Consider the following 19,818-nt stretch of genomic DNA (forward strand, 5'->3'; position numbering starts at 1 on the left):
TGAGAATGATGACACAACTTTGATGACTTAAATTTTTAATAGCTTTAGTTTGAAAAATACATGTACCTCATTTGTAGTACATTTGCATTTTGCACAACAAGAAACATAGGAAGGCATATTCCCTGAAGGGTTCTCTCTCTGGCGTCACTTTCAGATGACAGTGTTGATGTGCTGACAGTACTGTGTGTTTTGTGGTGCAGATGTTTAAAGGTGATTGGGGTAATAACAGAAAAAGGGATACCCTTACAGTATACTTCATTGAAATTTGATGGGTCACAGCTGGTTTGCTCAAACTGGTATGGTTGTGATAGAGAAATGCATATAGAAACAATGATTCAGTGTAAAGGAGGATTACCTTAAAAGGGCTTTTTGTAGTGTTGAATCATGTCACTACATGAATGTCATTCTTACTTTTTTAGTTCAATCCTTTTATTCTACTTTTAATTTATTGCTTGGTATTTTATTTATCCATGTTACTGATGCATCACAAGACACCAAACTTAGTGTCTTGTGATGCATTAGTAACACAGATATTTTTGATTGTGTTATTTGCTTCTGTCACTAGTGTTTAGATTGAGAATTTTGCTTTGCTGATAATTTTGCTTCAGAAGAAATAGTAAACAAATACACCTGCATTATTTCTTTGCTAGGAAGTTAAGCATAATCAGAAAAAACGGAGTGTAAACTAACTTCTATTCTTTATCATTCTATTTAATTATAAAATATTTAGCTATCTTTATGTCTTCACTTTTATAACCTTTATGGATGGCTTTATGTCTACTGTTTAGAGGAGCAAGTGACATATTTATACCTTCCAATTTGGAAGTTTGGTCAATACTATTTTTTTTAAGTTTTTAGATTCTAAAGCAACGGCTAGACAATCTGTGTGGAAGGATTAAGGCTGCAGGAGCTAGCAAGTGGTAGGTGATGACAGCGGCATAATGACCTTTAGCCCTTCTGTCCATCATATCTTGCCTCCATCCTGCTCTCGCCTTGAACTCATGGCACACTTCTGGGATACACGAGGCCTTAGCACGAGCTGTGAGTTAGCCAAAATCTGAGCAGGACTTAGGTGAACAGTTACAGCACAAGCAGAATGTCTGCAGTACACAGATCACAGTGCAGCTGTGACTCCTGTTGCCAGTCTCTGTATATGAACTTATCATGACACAAGCTGTCCCCAGTTGCTGTGACAGTTTGTCTGGGTTAAAGCCAGCTCAAGTCTATTGATATGTTGAAATTTCATTTTGCTCGTTGCTTAGTTTTTATACTGTGCTGGCTCAAGCCATGCTTGTCTGGGTAGCACAGAAATGTGTTCAGCATTCACAGGTAACTGTTAAGGCCACTTACACAACCAGTTGATCCTCTCAACTGGTGCAGCCTTTTGTGAGAAACAAAAGCCACCCAGACCCCTTCCTGTGTTGAGATAACTTCAGCTTCCTTTAAAACAGCTGTGATCACTCCCTGTATTCTTCCCAGAGCTCCATGAGCAGAGTACTTATCTCCTCTGGATGTTCTTCCATTGTTGATCGGTCACATTATAAGTCACCCATTATCAGGATTCAAGTACACTTGCAAAACTCTTGATTTGTAGAGCAGTTAATGTCAGCTGCTGGAACTGTTTCTCAGCCTGAGCTGATGTTCTTAAAACAGTAGAAAATTTCGAACCCAGCTATGTGGAACTATATTATGGAGCATAACAATTCTAATTTGGGTATTGTCCTCAGTGCTCTGTGCTTAGCATTTTGTCTCCCAGATTGAGTGGAATATTGTTTTCCAAGGGATTTTTTTGTGACGTATAATACTGCTGTTCATAAGAAAGAATATCAAAATCAAAGCACTAGACACTTGTGCTTTTTTGGTACATGACTGTATACTCTATTTTCTGTCATATTTGTCTGAAGAGAAAATTGTAGCCAGCCACCCAGTCTCCTGTCTCTCTGTAACTCTTTCGGGTTATGCGCTTACTTTTTAATTTTTTTTCTGGGCTGTATTGGGTTTGCATGGCCAAACTTTAGTAGTGAGGGTGCTACAGGGGTGCCTTCTGTGAAAAGCTGCCAGAAGCTTCTTCCATGTCTGACAGAGCCAGTCCCTGGAAGCCCCAAAGGATGGGAGTGCAGCTGGCTAAAACTGAGGTAATTTGAAACGGTGGTAATGCCTCTGTGATAAGAGATTTGAGAAGAAAATGAAGTTTTGCATAGTTGTAATTGTGACCAAGAAGAACAGAGTGAGAATATGTGAGAGGAACAGCTCTGTACACACCAAGGTCAGTGGAGAAGCAGGAACATGGTGTGCTCCAGGCATTGGAGCTGGGATGCCCCTGCAGCCCAGGGTGAGACAGCTGTGCCCTTGCAGCCCATGGAGGTCAGGGGGGTGCAGGGATCCACCTGCAGCCCATGGAGGAGACCCACGCTGGAGCAGGTGGATGTCTGAGAGGGGGCTGTGACCTCATGGGAAGCTCACACTGGAGCAGGGACCTGCAGACCTGTGGAGAGAGGAGCCCATGATGCAGCAGGTTTCCTGGCAGGACTTGTGACACCGTGGGAGACCCACACTGGAGCAGCCTGTCCTTGCAGGACGGCACCCCATGGAAGAGTGACCCACACTGCAACAGCTCAGAGATCTGTTGCCCACGGGATGGACTCATGTTGGAGAAGCTCATGGAGAATTGTCTCCCATATATGAGGGACCTCTTATATTGGAGCAGGGAAAGATTCCTCTCTGTGAGCAGGAACAATGTGTGAGGAGCTGACCATAGCCTCCATTCCCTGTGTGCAACTGGGGAGGAGGAAGAGCTGGAAAGGAGAGATGGATGTGGGAAAGGTGGTTTTAGGTTCTTATGTTACTTCTCATCCTGCTCTCATTTTTTTTTAGTGATAAATTCAATTCATATCTCCAATTAGAGCCTGCTTAGCCCATGATGGTATTTAATGAGTGATCTCTCCCAGTCTTTATCTCAACCCATGAACCCTTCATTACATTTTTTCTCCCCTGTCCGCAGAGGTGAGTGGGAGCAGCTTTGGTGGCTGCAATTTAGCATTCAGCCAATGTCAAACAACTTCATGGGGCTAATTATGCAAACATGTAGTCTGTCAGGTCTTTGTTCCTTTTTATGGCCATAGAAGTGAGAGGACAAAATTCTATTTCCTTGGTTGCTTCTCCTGAAATATTTGAACAGTGTTATCTTCTAATATGCCTGGTGTTGTCAAATTATAATAGTCATTTGCAAGCTCTTGTTAATTGTCATGGAACAGGGAAAAGAAATAATATTATACTTGATGGTGATCAAAATTTTGCATTGTAGTTCTCATTAAAAGAGTTGTATTGCTCGTTACAAGGAACCACTCAGATATTTATTATCCTTGCAAAAGGCAGCACCCTGCAAAATACACTTTGTCTGTTATTTTCAAAATGGGAAAAAAGTGATTAAAGACAGTAAAAAATGTGCTTATGAACTTCCCAGAGAACACAAGAGACAAGAAGAATATTTACACAGACTTCTTCTGCTTCTGTCAATTAAAATGCTATAAACAAGTTTCCTTTGCTTTGCTACTTTATCAAAATATGTTTGCTGTTCAGAATATCACTAGGTCTTCTCAGTCTGGGAGAGAGATGGGTCATACCTTCTAGAGATAGAGCTGGAAACAATCTAGTTGTAAAAAGGTTATTTCAACTTCTAGGAAAAGATCTGATCAAAATCTTGAACTCTTCTGTGTAATCACTACTATTGATTGATGGTCATTACGTATTAAAGTAGTGTTGGCCACAGTGTTAATGCCCTTAGAATATCTTCTTTTTTTCATGATGGTAATAACATGACCTTGAATGAACAGTGAGAAAACTGTTAAGTTCAAGATTAATACTATACCTCTAATGCTTAAATTCAAGCTTAATAGTCTACCTCTAATGCTGATCCAGTGGGATTGTTTACCAGGCTTTTTCCTAAAGGACAATTAACTTTTTTGTTAAACTCCATTCTTTTGGCACTGCTTGCTTGCTCACACTAAAAATCAGGCTTTTTGAAATTTGGCTCTAATGCTGCTACTATGTTAAAATAACTAAATCATAGATTATTAGGTTAGTGTTCTATAACTGTAAAACAAAATGAATGAATGAATGTACTGAGCATGCAGTTAAAATCTGAAAGTTTGCTCTTCTGCAGAGCTTCTCAAATTTACAATGTATTTTGCCCTTCTCCATATGATGGTATTGGGACCAATAGAGTTTCCAATGCCATGTGATGCCTTCTGAAATGAATTTCTGGTTATGAAGTGTTCTTTGGTCTGGATGCTACCGTTATGGTTGTAGAATTCTGATTACTGGTAATCTCTATTCGTTGCAGAAAATTTAAGTATACATGGTATCTTCCCTAATAGCTTTCAGTCAAATAAGAAAAGTAATTTGAATAAACATGCTCTACTATTCAATTCAGTTTGATGTCCAAGTGTTTTTAAACTTTGACGCATAAAACTTCATTTCCTGTTCTTGTTATCAGTTTAGTTGATTAAATTTGAAAATTACTAAGACTGGAGCAGTAAATTATTTGTTGCAGAGATGTGCAATGATGACTCATACCAAAGAGTGGAAAAAAATCCTTCTCTTTGAGCCTGCCAGTCCTCAATATATATCCATTAAACTTCTTAGAACATTTTAGCAAATTGCTGTGCTCAGCTTGGGCCATTAATAACATGTAATGTGGGAGAGCAGTGTCAGAGCTTATTTACTTAATAAAAGCAGAAAAAGTCAGATACTAGAACACAGAAAAGCTCAACAGTAGTAACAGACATCTGGATAAACAGCTAATTACCTCCATCTAGAGATTTGTTGCAGTAAATGCATGCAGAGATTATTTAATAAAGTACATTTATATACTTATCATATCCAAATGGTTCCAGTATCATTGATAGCTCAGCACACTGTAACTGAATCATCAACTGAATGACATCATATAATTCTATGGAAGGAATAGAGGTGACAGAAGGAGACCATTAGAAATAAGAATTAAATTAATATGTGTACAACTAGAAAATTATGGCAATGCTGGAAGGCCAAGATGAATTTCATAAGATGATGTTATAAACATGTAACAGATACACGTGGTGGATTCAGTGAAGATAAACATCCTGTGGTAAATGAGAGAAATGAAAGCTGTGTTAGTATAATCTGTTCATAGGGAGAATTAAGGGGAAGGGAGTGATGAACTAGTAATACTGCAATTCTCACACTATGGCAGTTGTCAGTCTATTTTAATATCCTGCTTTGATTGGTTATATTTTGTTCTGTTGGGTATTGTTTTTTGGGTTTTCTTTGGAAAGTATCTTACAAACCATGCTGTGTAAGATACCTTTGTAATCTAACCAAGTAGTAGAAGTTTAAAAATAAAAACAAAGCCTCATGCATTTCATGTCACAACTGAAGGAAGGAGTGACATGCAAGAATAAGGAAAAGTGGTGAAGATCAGAACAGTGAATATTTGACAATAGTCACAGTGCCAGATAATTTTATTGTGAGATGCCAGCCAGATTTTTCATCACAGAAATTAGATGTATTTTAAGTATTCTGGGTCATTTGTCTGGTATGTCATGTATTTTGGACATTTTTACAAGCAACAAGTATTCAAATTCAGCTACTATAGCAATACTTCTGTCATTTGCAAGAGAATCAATGACAAAAAACTAAAGCCTGATTTTAATATACTCTGTGATGGGAATAATCTCTTTATGCCTCTGTAATAGGGTACAACAGTCTATAGAAATGGTGTTAGATAGCACTCCTTTAGCTCTAGCTGGTGTTAATTTTACGATGTGTGGTTGTGTATTACCTTGAGAGAAATATCAATTTCCTCATTATTTCCCTTTTGTTTTAGAGCATGAGTGTAATAGTTTTGTGGCAGGGAATATTAGCTCTTCTCATTTCCTTAGGAAAGAAAACCTAACAGTAAAAATAACTGTAAAAGAATATCAACCATCAGGCTCTGCCTTAAATAAATTAGAAATACACTTTTCTAGTGTCCACTGAAGATAGTGCTTTGTGACAGATAAGCTTATTGCTTCTAGGTTGAATCAAAAAATAGTATCCATCAGACAATACTTGTTTTCAGAAGTGAAGACTAAAATGTTGGAGGTTTTCTGTGTTTATGAACTTTTTTGAAGTTGTTGTGTTTGTTGTTATTAGCAGGAATCTGCTAATACCTCTTCTAATTTTCTTTTATTCAGTTGTCAACTGATATAATAAACTTTCTGTAAGGAATAACTAAATATAAAACAATATTTTACTTCCCAAGTTTACTTAAATATTGACTTTATTCTCAGCTCAAATGCATGCAAACTAGCTTTTGGGCAGGGATTAACTTTTCTTGCAGTGGAACCTAGCCACAGATCCTGAAGGTGAGGATTTCTTGTATAAGGCATTATATAAATTCATGGTAGATACATTCTTTCTCAAATTGTTTGAACACTAATTAGATGAACAAATTTAAGGCTTTAAGAAAAATGGATGCAGGTACATATAAGCATTAAAATATATCCACAGGTTACTTTGTGAATTTGTAAAGGAACACCACAGACCTCAGGTGTTTACAGGCTCGTTGAGAAAAAAACCAGAAGTTAGTAGATTGTTGACCTGAGTTGTTAATTGTCAAGAAGCTTTTATTTATACAGCCTTACTCTTTCTGGCTGTATTTTTAGTCCTTGCTGTGATCATTCTCTTTCAAATTAAGATACTGTATTATTAAGATACTGCATTTTAAGGGAGCACTACTTTTGAATTTACTAATGTTACAATAGGGTTGTCAGTTTAAATATATGTGTCCAGGAAGCATGTATTAGAATTGGATTGGTTTTTCTTACATGGGGAAAGGACGTTTCTGATGTCATAAATATTTTGTTTCCTTTTACCAGTGTCTGTCTTCTGACTTCCACCTATAGTGTGGACCAGTGAGCCTTTCCAGAGTGTCAGTTCTTATTCTCTTGTTTCATTTTCAGTATCAACATCAGTGAAGCAGGCTGGTATGGAACAACCTACTCTTCCAGAAGCAACTTCATCCACGCATAGTCCAAGAGAAGTCAGCAAAACGACAGTGACTGAATTAACTTCACCAGATGGAAAAGTCACTCAAATAGAAAATATAGTTGATCTCTGGAGTGGAAATCTTAAGGTATTTCTATTGTATGGAATCCTTAAAAATCATTCACAGATATCATTGCTTTGTAGAGTTAGTGCAGGAGATTGCAGTGTGATTGCTGGGAGAATGGTATTTGTTGTTGTTGCATATTGCACATAAGCATATGTAGCACAGACTGTGGTTTTTCAGAAACTTTGGAATAACTGTCTCCATTAGGAATGTTCAGATATCATGATTCAATAGTTAATTGTGTCTGGTAGTACAGCAGTACACAGGTTGTATAATGAAGGTATCACTGCAAATATTTGTGTCTCCTTAATTGCTAAGTGTTTTAAGATAAAAATAATAGAGAGGAGGGAATAGTTTAAACTCATTGCATTACTGTCATCTTTTTACCTTTTCAGACAAATATTCTGACTGAACTGAAAAACTGGGAACTTAATTTGATTCAACATCACAAGCTTCAAATGAAACAAGAGAAAGAGAAACATGCCACTCAAGTGAAACAACTGCAGAATGAGATGGAAAACCTGAAAGAGTTACTTCATACTTATGAAATCTCTATTAGCAGGAAAGATGAGGTAGTAACTCCATTTCATATATTATCAGATCCACTTTGTTTAAAAATATCTACACTAAATTTTTTGGTCCATCTCTTTGAATAACATTTTTTTTTAAAGTAAGTAACATAGAGACGTAAATAATGCATTCAGACAGTATAATAGAAAAATAATAATGGTTGGTAATAGAGTTGTCTATATTAACAATGAAAACGCATCATATGTGCATACTTTGCATTCTTTGCTTCTTAAATCTAGAATCTACTCTTGTTTCTCATTTATTTAATGAAGATCACACAGGCATAGGTGAGTCTATTAGCTCTTACGCTTCAAAAGCCTCTAAATTTTCAAATATTAGACTGGTTTCCCTCAACTGAAATGGGCAGCAGTCTCATAAAGTTGAGAAGCCTCTATTTTAAGATTCTTAGGAATTCTACATTTGTACATATTCATAAGATTGGACATTTGAACTCTCTGGTTTACACTTTCCTGCTGGCAACAGTGCAAATAACTTGAAAATTAACCAGAACTGTGAAAGCGGATATAAAATCTTGGCAGTTTTAGAATCACACAACATAATTGAGTCTTCTTACTGCTACCCTGAACATATAACCTAGTACTTGAGAACACTAAATGGAGTTTGGGTTTCTAAATCCTACTTATATTAAAAAAAACCATACATTACAGGAGTTAAAATGTGAATGTATATGGTGTTCTCTGTCCATTTGGAAAACAGACTAATTTTACAGAGCAAGCAAATATAAATGTTGTAACATTAAAATAACTGGATTAGTCTTGTACCATGTAACTAGTACCTTGTGCATGGTTATTTCAGCCTATACCTTTCAAACATCTAGTTCTGTTGAATATCATTGTATGTCAGTCATATTTAATGTGCCATAATTCTCAATGACACTTTGAAAGCCCTATTTTGTTTCTGCTGCCAAAGAAATTATTTCTTCAGCCAATTTTATAGTTCTGCTTCTAAGAAAAAAAAAAAAAAAAAAAAAACCTAACATTTGAATAGAAAATTACTCTTGTTGCTGCCTGAATGGAAGGTGGCAGTGCTTTCATGCTGCTGCGTATCATTCCATAGTTATGAAATCTGCTGTATCCTGATATGGACATAAACCAAGAATCCATCAGCCTCACAAATAGTACAAGTATTATATTCTTATTTCACATTGTAAATCTTAAATGCTTTTTATTTGCAAAAATATGCTAATTAACAAAAACAGACTTAGGCTAAGACTTCTAGTGTGTAGCAGTATGTATGCAGCTTTGAAATTTGATTTTTATGACACTTTTTCAACAAAAGTAATTAATATATCAATTTAATTTGTTTTCTTTTTTATTTCAGGTATCATTCATTAAATTGATGCATGTTCAATAATTATTGAACATGCATCAATACTTGTAATAAATGCAATATAATGTTGACATATGCTAGCATGTATTGTCATAAAATACTGTTCTCAACAATATTTATGCAGAGTTAAAATAACTGCATTATTCCCCAAAGTCCCAAGATAGGTCACTGTTGATCACTGAAGTTGCTCATATATGGCTGATGGCAGGATCTAGCTTAAGAAGTTAGGCAGAAGTAGGGAGTAATATTCAGATTTGGTCTACCAAATTTGCATCATACCTGTCTTAATTTTTAGTTGGGGAACCTCAGCTATTACTCATTAAATTTAGAGATTGCTGGTAGAAGTCTCCAGTTGAAGTCTCTGTCCAGTAGGACATCCTGCCTCTCAAATGTTTAATTGCTATAAGCTTATATAGTATCTTTCAAGAGAACTTCTAAAGAGAGTAACAATTTCTAATAAGGTTTTTCTGGTTTATAGCAACTACTTAGCTTGTTTATTCTGTTCAGACAAGTGAAACAAACTTCTAATATAAATGGTTTTGATTTATTAAAATTTTCTTTGAAATAAGAGGTTCTGATGTTAAGCTACGGTAACATTTAATTATGAGCAGGTAGCTCAGAAACCACCAAATGTAGAAGAAAATAACAATTCAGTTGAACTTTTCCTAAAATTACACAATGGAAATGCCACAATCTGAGTGTCAAAGCCACAGGAATTTTACTTCTCATTTGAACTCTGATTATTGCTTCTTACTTGATTACAGTGAGGAGAAGTTTCAATAGAAAGCATCTGTTAAAAGCAAGTGCTTTAAGTGAAATAACTGAGACATAAAGACATTCTCTTTGATCTTACAGTGATCATAGATACTGAAATAGTGTTAATGAATATTTTTGCAGGTAATTACAAACTTGACCCAAGCATTAGAAAAGCAAAAGGAGAGAGTAGTGTTGATGAGAAAGTTTACACTGTGGCGGATTCAGCATGTTAAAGCCAAACAAGAGGTATGTGCACAAAGTCAAAATGCAGTGAAAATTAAACCTCTGAACTCCAAAGAGTCAGAGCTGCTGCAGTTCCTGTTACAGTTTGAAGAAATCATGGTGTTTCTGTTCTGATGTGTTTGACAATGTCAAATAACAGTTTGAAAATATAACTTCTAAAAGGAATGTTTCTGTCAGAATGCTCTCTGGAATGGGAAAAAAACTGTTGTCTGCTGACTATTTTGAAATACAGAGTTGTTTTAAAGTAGTTTTTAAACAATCCTGAAGTCTAAATTTATTCAAAAGGTAAGTGTTTTACAGTAACTATCTGCAATCTTTGTGACTGCAGGTTTTATATGATTCCTGCAGTGAATCCAAATGTGCCACATACCCAACAAATGGCTTCATATGTCTCTTTACACTGTGTATGTGAGGTTGTTTTTTGAGTGTCTTTAAACAAAGAATAACACCACTGTTGTGTGTGGCCTAGGAGTTCACAATACGGTTTCTCATGGTGAGGACAGTAATGCACCATGGCGTGTGCAGAGGCAACTCTGAGCTGCTGACGCTGCTTGTGTAACACTTCACTGCAGGAACTTAACTTAAGGGGTTCCTTAATAAGCTGTAAAACAATCATCCACAGTAGAGTACTGAACTTTTTATCAACTCTCAACTTTTGTATGATGTGATTGTATTTACTTCCTAAGGAATATGCAATTAGAATGGCAGATACACATTTCCAAACAGCTTTGATGAAGAAAGTGTGGGCTGCATGGCGCTCTGTTAGTGAAGGAAGATGGAAAGACAAAGTAGCAAGAGCCTGTCAGTTAAGGGCAGAAGATGTGTGTGTTCAGCTCACCAATGATTATGAAGAGAAAATTGCAGAGGTAAAATCAATTTTTCTTTCCTTCTTTTGCTCCTTGCCTCCCATCCCGTTCCTCCAAAGTATGTCTTTCTCAACAAACCTAACAAACATGAGTATTTTCAAGTAGAACAGAGCTCCCAAGTATGCAAGAAGATCTGAATGGATCTAAGATCTGTTATGTTTTTAGACATGCCTTTTTTTCCCTGCATCTGATAGAAAATGTTGCCAATCAGAAGGCACAGGTGAAAAAAATTTTAATAAATTTTCCTTAAATAAGGCAAGTATTTGTTTGCCTACTAATGGGAATGCCATTTGTTTTCTAACAGCATTCTGTTAGTATGGGCTATGCATTTTGAGGTCTTAATGAAGGAGACAATGGAAATAGAAGACCATTATTTCTTTGAATGATCATGATGAGTACAATATTTTTTTTCAGTAATAGCTATTCTGTTGAAGGCTGAAATTAAGTTTGATTTTTCTTTAGCTCACTAAATAAGTTTGTTAAAGAATTTTCAGAGCTTAAGGTGAAATTGTCAACCTGTGCATTGGTGTGTACTAAGTAATCAGTTTTAAAATATTACTTTCAAGAGCTTTGTATTTCAGCAAGAAATTAAACCTAGAATTGTAAGAACAGGATTACCAAATGTGTCTTAACAGCACAAAAACCGTAAGTAGCAACTTGCTCTGATATTTTCTCAGCATTTTTAGTTTTTTACAGTATCTAGAGAAGTGAGACTGGTGATGAAAATTTACCCTTCAATAATTTTCAGGGAAGACTTACTCTTCTGTTGAATGAACCCATGTTTCTGCAGAGATCTGGGTTGTGCCAGCTTCTAAAAGACAAAAGCTTGCAAGATATATTTCTGCTTAGGTAGAGTCTGACAGTCCTTTGGAATAGTCTTGTCCTTGATATGCTCTATTATTAATATTGTGCTGTGCTACAACAAAACTAAAATGAGCTGTTCATCTCTAGTGAAGCAGAGATTTTCAAGTGAAAATCTCTATCTTTGTAAATATAGTAAATTATTTTTTAAGTTAATTGATTAGCGTGTTTGTAGTTTGCATTGAGAAGTAAGAGAGACCTGTTTCCTCGTTCTGTTCCGTAGTTAACTGCTGCTTTGGAACTGAAAAGAGCTGAGATTCTGCGACTGCATACTGAAAGAGATCATTATGAAGACACCATGAAGAAAGCCTTTATGCGTGGTGTATGTGCTTTGAATCTGGAAGCCATGACTATGTTTCAAAGCAAGGACAATAGCCCAGATCCTGGTTAGTATGAGCAGCTTGTTTAATCTGCTAGTGTGTGTGCATTTTTGTTGGATTTGTTTGGGAATTTTTGTTTGTTTTTTTCAATGGAGTTCCTTTTCTCTTTTTCTTTTAATTTGAGATTTTTTGGCAATACAGAGTTTATTAAACTTTTATTGCTTTAATACGTCCTGTTGAATATGTTGAGAAGTACTCCGATGCTGGACTTCATACTGCTGTACCTGAAGGAAGAACATGTTCTCTTTATCCCGCATTGCTGGGAGAATGGTAGCCTGCAGCTGAAGGCAGAAAAGGAAGTCAAAGGTGGCAAACTTCTTAAAACACCAGGTTATGGAGCAGTGAAGACCAAATCTTGAAAATTCCTTTATACTCTGGAATCTCAGTGTGCCATGAATCAGCTTTTCCCAGACAGCTCTCCCTTCTTTCTTAATCCTGCTTTTGAATGTAAAAAGGGCAAGCAAATCTCTCAGGTTCTGTATTTAGTTGTATCTCCATGCCAGAACAGGAAACACCAGTCTATTTTTATCAGCAGCATACCTGTAAAACCTGTGCAGCTACACAGGGTAGAGCTGCACATGCTTACAGACGTAATGAAATCACTCTCTCAGACTGAGACAATCCATAGCTGTGGGAACATAATCATGCTGGTGCAGTAACCTAGGTTAAAGAGAAAATAGCTGTGCCAGCACGAGTGCCACAGCTATACATGTGACTCAACAATTATCTGTACTGGCAGCAGTGGTTAATAGCCTTAGACAAGTAACTTCAGTTGCTAAATTTAACAGTCTTACACAGAAGTTGCTGAACTACTTTAGAGAAATTCTTCACCAAAAAAGGTAGATAGAAAGAGGAAATAAAAACCTGAAGATGTAAGCAGATGCATACCTGAGCAGCTGTCTAAACTTGTTAAACATAAGTGGTGTTTGTGCAGTTGCTTAGGAAATTAATATGACATTAGCGAAGTGTAGTAGCTGTGTGCTAGTAAAAATTTACGATCAGTATTTGTAGGAGGTTAAGAATGAATGATTTCTTGAAGATACTGGGTTTGGGAACAAAATTACAGGGCATTTCCCAAGTACTTTATTTTTCACTATGTTACTAATTAATAATTATTGTATCTGGAAGCATTATCTTTTATTTGTTTGTCCGTTGTTTTCAAAAAACATGCAACAGACTCCCTAATAATGAAGGTTAATTGACTGGTGTGAAACATTGTTTCTGTAAACCTATAAAAATGAGAGTAAGTAGTAAGGAAATAAAGAAGACTGAGCTCTATAGGAGTTGTGACCAACCCTTAATTTTCATGGACCAGAGATTTTGCTTGATTTTTACTAAGCTGGAACTGATACTCTACACCAGCACAACAGCTAAAGATTTTGTTGTGCTGAGTACCTGTAACTCATTTCTTTGTGTGTCCACTATTGTGCTTTTTAATCAGGCTTCATAACATTTCACAGACTCTGTTGTCCTCAGTCCCGAGCAGGTCATCAGCTTCCACCACCTCTGGTACCACCTCCTCCCCTGCCCCAGGCATACTATCTTTTGCTTACAGCCAGATGGTGGTTTTAATGAAGTCAGTTACATAATTGTTTAATATGGTTGAGCAACTGTTGCTCTGCATTCTTAATCAGTTAGAACAGTAATCAGGACACTGGAGGACTGCAAACACTAGGGAAGATGATTGTGATTTGTTTCTAGTCTTTTGATCTGTGGACAAAAAAAAAAAATCAAAAAATGTGTCAGAATCAGTCAGCAATTATAAATTTATATGAACACTGCAGTGCCACCTACTGTCACTGGACATAAAATGCAGAATTTCACCCTTTTACAAATTTATTATTAGGTTATTTTAATATACATGTAATATACACAAAATCTAAAGGTAAAATACATATCATTATAGTATTTATTAATAGTGTGCATGTATCACAAACTTGATGGTTTCATAATATTTAGTGTCAGTGTTGATGGTGTTAAAGTTACCTCTCTAATTTGCTGACTTTTTTTAGTTAGCAGTATATTAAGATTATTTTAACCTCTTCATGTACTTTAAGGAACACTGATGCCACAGGAATTCATAACTTCTTGCTTATAAAAGTCCTAATACTGTTTTTCTTCAGTAAAATAGATCAGATCTTACTGAGCTATAACTGTGAATTGGTCCTGTCTGTGCTTAAGCTTAATGTGTGTACACACTTAGATATGTACAAAATTCACATTCTGGTATCCTTTTACTCTTGACATCTACAAGTAGTGCACAGATTTGAAGAACCTTTGTTTTATTTTTCCTACTTATTTCAGCTAATTAAAAAAACCAAACACAACTACCACATGGTGTCACTCTAGTTCCTGGAATGAGCAAATGACCTTTGTGTTTTACTATCTAAACTGGATTTTGTCTCTTAGGATAAGAGCACCTCTTGCACGCTGATTTTAGTTTTGGCAAGCAGTAGGAAGAACCTCAATTCTTTGCACTACAAGTAGGTGACGTGCCACAGGGATGCTGAGACATAGAGAAACAAGCTCCATGAAAAACATTTATAAGCATCTCAAAAGAGGTTAAAACACAAGAATGTTTGTTTATATCTGTCTACCTACCTCTATAAAGAACAGCCTGCTCCTTTTTAATAGATTATACATAAATCCCAAAGAAATACTAAATTTTTTGTTGTAGCTTATCTTCCCCCATATCCCCACCCCTTAGGGTTAGCTAGATTATGTGCTTATCCCATTACTTTGTGTTTCTAATAATAGATACAGGAAGCAGGAGAAATGATCATGATGCCACTGGTGCAGGAAGACCACCTCCTTCACAATATAATCAACCCTCACCACCACCTCCACCAGCAGCTGCTCTTCAGATGGAAAACATGGTAAGCATGTAGCTGGAAAACTGGAACAGAATTTTATTTCCTAGTGACAAAAGAGAAATTCCTTGATTGGGGCTTTTTTGAAGAGAGTCCAGATCTAAAAGGAAACCTGTAGGTGTGTTCAGACTGCATTGTAAATGGGGCACAGCTGCTGCGGCTTACTGTACTTTCATTAAGCTCTTTTTTTTTTATTTTAGTGAAAATGCATTAAAACAATGAAGACAAGGTCACTACAATAAGTATAATTTGCTCTCTAAGTTTCTCTCTGGAAAAAAGCTGCTAAGAGAGTTTTTTTAAAAAAAAACTTGAATTTAGTATAGTCTTGAAAGATGAAAAGCTGGCTTGTCTTCAGACTTCTTTTTTAGTGGGGGGTAACACATACAGACATTGAGGGAACTCAGCTTATTGTCCTTCATACCAGCTTAGCAAGATCATCTAGTAGCATGGTTGTTTTGGACCTGCCCTGGAGTCATCCTGAAAACTTTGCCACTGTAAAACAGTATCATGCTAGAGAGTAGGTTAGAGCAGAGATGATGTACATGCCTCTCTCCTGACTTTTCATTCTAATAGTGATAAATATCATTCACACCATTTCTACAATTTTTAGACAAGTAATTTTATATTAGACAATAAACAGTAACACTAGAGGTAAAATATCTGCAAAGACAACACAATTAAGAGGGTAATTGGGATAGTCAAAAAACTGGCTATCTAAGGAGTAAAACTGTATTTTCTCAAAAGTAGTACTCATTCTGTATAAACTCTGGTTTCATTTCAGTTTTGTTGCCACCTGGCCCATGCAAGCACTCCTGAGACCAGGCTGGATTCTGATTCTCCAGTTATCGTCACTAGCACAACATCAGGATCTGGTGTAACATCATCACAAAAACTGGTAACATGCTAAAGTTAACTTTTTTCCTTCTTTTAGGACATAATCATAACAAATACTAGTTTGGGTATTGTTATTTGTGCATTTCTCAAAGCAGCACAGGTATGTAGTTGAGGACACTGCCACAGAGTTTACATAGCAGTACGAAGATGTTACATTTTAGTTAAATGGTATGCTCTGTCTGATCCCTCGAAAATGTAGGGTTTATTCCAAGTCTGTGATCCTCCCCTGAAGTATCATGAGTCTGTAATCCCATTGGCCCGAATCTTATTCCACTCCCACCTTGGATCTCCCTGTTAAGCTGTGCGAGGGAGAAGAGACCCTCTCTTGGCCCTTTTCTCCCTGGGCTCTCCCCCTTCCCCCCTTTCTCCCTCAGTAACCATGCTGCTGCCGGGGGTGGGACCCCCAATAAACACCCATCTAATCAGCACCCTCAGAAGGCATGTGGAGTCTCCTTGCCTGCCTGCAGCGAACTCACAGCTATGGGGACCCCCCCCAGGGACTCCCAGACGAACTGCAACATGAAGACACTAGCTTGAAGATGCTTATTTATGTTATATAAACTCATTTAAGCTAGGAGCAGTTTTAAATTCTTTTTGTAGGTAGGGCAGTGTGGCAAAGTGGAAAAAAGAGTGCACTCAGGTATAGTGCAACAGGAACAATCTGTGTTTGACTTGATAACCTTTTGTTATGCAAAGTGCTTTGTCTCATTATCCTGCTCTTTGAAATTTCTCCCTCATTCTCTTTTCTGTGCTTCGTGCTAAACTGCCCTCCTTTCTTTTCCACATTTGGCACGGTCTGCTATCAGCTGTCAGAGAAAGATGCGTTTTGGTATGCATGGGAGCGTTTCTATTACCTGCTCTGTCATTGCTAGAAAGGATTTCCACAATGATGGAAGTACCCTCAGCTGTCACTCAAGCATGCAGTCAGCAAGCAAACCTAAACTATCCATGCTTCATGACTAATTTTTGTCAAATTAATCTTACTTCCCTCAGGACAGAAGACATTTACTTGAAATGCTATCACATAAATAGAAAAAATGGAGTAATCCTGGTTGCAGCCAGGTGGAGCAAATTCAGTCCTGTGTAGTGTAACTGGACTACCTACAACATCACATGTTCCATTTAGGCATGTAGCAGATAAAACTGAGTAGAAACACCTAGCATGGTAAATATTATGTTTAGAATATTTTACTAATTAATATTTAATTTATTTATAGCCCATGCCAAAAGTAATAACATCTGCACAACAGAAAGCAGGAAGAACAATCACTGCTCGAATCACAGGCCGAGCTGATATGGGACAAAAATCCAGAGCTTCTGGGGGTTTAGCAGTGATGGGAGTTGCTCCACCCATGAGTTCAGTTATTGTTGAGAAGCATCATCCAGTCACTCAGGTAAATCAGATTGTGTATTTATGTTCTTAAAGTATTTTTATTACAGCACATCTGGTAATGATTTAAAGAAAAATTACCTTGTGAAGAGGTATTAGACAAAGGTCAGACTTGAGGCCTGTTGAAAACAGCAAACGGTACTTACTGTCTTTGTGTAGAAGGCACCGGTGCGGAAACGCCATGGTTTAACCCCAGGCAGCAGCCAAGCCCCACACAGCCACTCACTCATTCCCCCACCAGAGAGTTTGGGAAGAGAATCAGAAGGGTGAAAGCTGGAGAAATCATGGGCTGAGAAAAAGACAGTTTAATAGGGAAAGCAAAGGGTGTGCACACAAGCAAAGCGAAACAAAGAATTAATTCAGTGCTACCCATGCACAGGCCATCTCCAGGAGAGCCAGGCCCCATCATGCAAAATGGTTACTTGGGAAGAAATGACATCGCCACAAATGTCCCCCCCATTTCTGCTTCTTTCCCCCACTTTCTACACTAAGCTTGGTGCCACATGGTCTGGAATATCCCTTTGGTCACTTTGGGTCACCTGTCCTCGTTGTCTGTTCCCAACTTCCCAAGCACCCTCAATCTCCTCACCATCACGGCAGTACCAAAAGCAGAAAAGGCCCCCATTTCCTGCTATGACTCACAGCCATAGCAGCAATTCTTGCTGCTTTCAAGAATTGGGTTCCTAAGCAGAAATTAATATTTAAATTTTATGTTCTTAGGAGTTTAGAGATTCAGTGTGGTAATTATTTCATGAAGAACAGTTTCTGGCTTCAGATTTTGTGACTAGTATGACAAGGAAAGCACCTGAACTACTGTAACAAAAGCTGACTTCTGAAAATGTAATAACTGTGAAAGCCCTGGAGATACATTCTGTATACCCATTCAGCAAATAAAAATCTTAAGTCAAGTATTTGTCTTGAGTTAATTTGAGAGGGAAGAGAGTTTACCTTGATTAAAAGCAGAATGAATACTGTTTATTACACTAAGGTGGCTGGTTTTATGGGCAGAAAATTAATTCTTGATAAAATTGCAAATCTTTTATTTTCAAAGATTTTTCAGGGACTGCCTCATAGCAAATACTTCAAAAGGAAAGTTGGCATGATTAAATTAGCACTACAGGGGAAAATTGTGAACAGTATAGTAAAAAACTAAAACAAACCAACCTTGAAATAAGACTGAGGTGATAAAAGCCCAAAATACTTAGGTAACTGGAAGTTTAGCACTTTGTATTCTAAAACTCTATTACAGATAAGAAAGGAAAAAAAACTTACTCTTTCTGTTAAATGACCATTTATTTTTTCCTTCTTGATAAGTGTATTTCAGTTTGCTAGGTTGCAGGTCTTTCTTTTTAAACAACAGCTCACCAAGAGCTATTTTAATGTGATTTTTTATGTCATTAAGTGTTTTGATGTATCTGATTACTTTTCAGCAAACCATATCACAAGCCACTGCTGCTAAGTATCCTCGAACTGTGCTTCATTCTTCTGGCTCTACCACTTCGAGACCTGCAGGACAAGCTGGGCGAGTGCTTCAGAGCCAAACTCATACCAGTGTTCAGTCAATAAAAGTTGTTGACTGACTATCTTTCTCACCAGTAGGGGTTTTTAATCAAGGTACCACTTCCCAGTCTTTTCAGATTCGATGCAGTAAGGCCTAAAGTACATATCATGTTTTTACCCTTTTCTAAAAAAAGAAGGTTTTTTAAGTAAAAGTGCTTTTATAATAAAACCTGGAGGAGAAAAAAGGACTTGAACTGTTTTTCTACCTCCAAACTTTTATTATTAGGACAAATACTTTCTATTTAAGGAATCTTTAGCACACTTTTTAAATAAAGGATACAATGTGATTTTTGTCTGAATCTCTTGTTTAATCCCAATGATACTAACATCTGTGTTCAAGAGAAAATTAATTTTTTTTTCTTACTTTTAGTTTTTTATGCATGTAAGTATAGCTGGCTTGAACTTTAATTATATCCTGCAACACTCTATTTAAATGGAGAACAGCAGGGTAGCATCCTCCTCACCCAGGGTCCAGTTTAAGCTAGGTGAGGTGCCCAGTCCATCAAATTCTTAAACATTTTCATTTTGCAAGCTAATGTTGTAGAACTTGATGAATACTGTAGGTTTCCAAGCATTTGTACTTTAGCTCCCTAATTCCAAAACTTTATGATTTACTGGTCTGTTCTTCATATTCCTGGAATGCTCTGCAGCAGAGTCAAAGAAGCATGCAAACAGGAGGGCAGTTTGGAATAAGACTTCAGACTAAGATACAGATGACTTTTTAGTACAAACAGTAGGATTCAGCTCAAAATAATACTAGCCATATGCAAACAGAAAAGGCAATTCAATTCCTACATCATACTATATAAAACTATTTCTGTGTTATAAAGAAGATCACTAAGATAGACATTTACATAATTTTTCAGATATTAAACATACTCAGTAATAAGCCTTTAAACATAGTCAGCAGGATACTGCCAAGTATTAATTCAAGATATAAATAAGT

The 19,818-nt window shown here is 36.8% G+C and overlaps 1 protein-coding gene across 1 annotated transcript in view; it reads left to right on the forward strand.

The window, feature by feature from the left end:
• The window catches only part of POC5 (POC5 centriolar protein), a 28,895-nt gene extending 9,897 nt beyond the window's left edge, over positions 1-18,998 (forward strand). Inside the window, exons 4-12 of the mRNA XM_041414642.1 lie at positions 6,984-7,156; positions 7,528-7,704; positions 9,950-10,054; positions 10,738-10,917; positions 12,002-12,164; positions 14,916-15,034; positions 15,810-15,923; positions 17,140-17,316; positions 18,743-18,998. Of these exons, the coding sequence (XP_041270576.1) occupies positions 6,984-7,156; positions 7,528-7,704; positions 9,950-10,054; positions 10,738-10,917; positions 12,002-12,164; positions 14,916-15,034; positions 15,810-15,923; positions 17,140-17,316; positions 18,743-18,892 (1,358 nt within the window). The 3' untranslated portion in view covers positions 18,893-18,998. The remainder of the gene's footprint in view (positions 1-6,983; positions 7,157-7,527; positions 7,705-9,949; positions 10,055-10,737; positions 10,918-12,001; positions 12,165-14,915; positions 15,035-15,809; positions 15,924-17,139; positions 17,317-18,742) is intronic.
• Positions 18,999-19,818: the final 820 nt, after the last annotated feature.

This window comes from Onychostruthus taczanowskii, unplaced genomic scaffold (genome assembly GCF_017590055.1).
Source record: "Onychostruthus taczanowskii isolate IOZ18803 unplaced genomic scaffold, ASM1759005v1 scaffold46, whole genome shotgun sequence".
NCBI lineage: Eukaryota > Metazoa > Chordata > Aves > Passeriformes > Passeridae > Onychostruthus > Onychostruthus taczanowskii.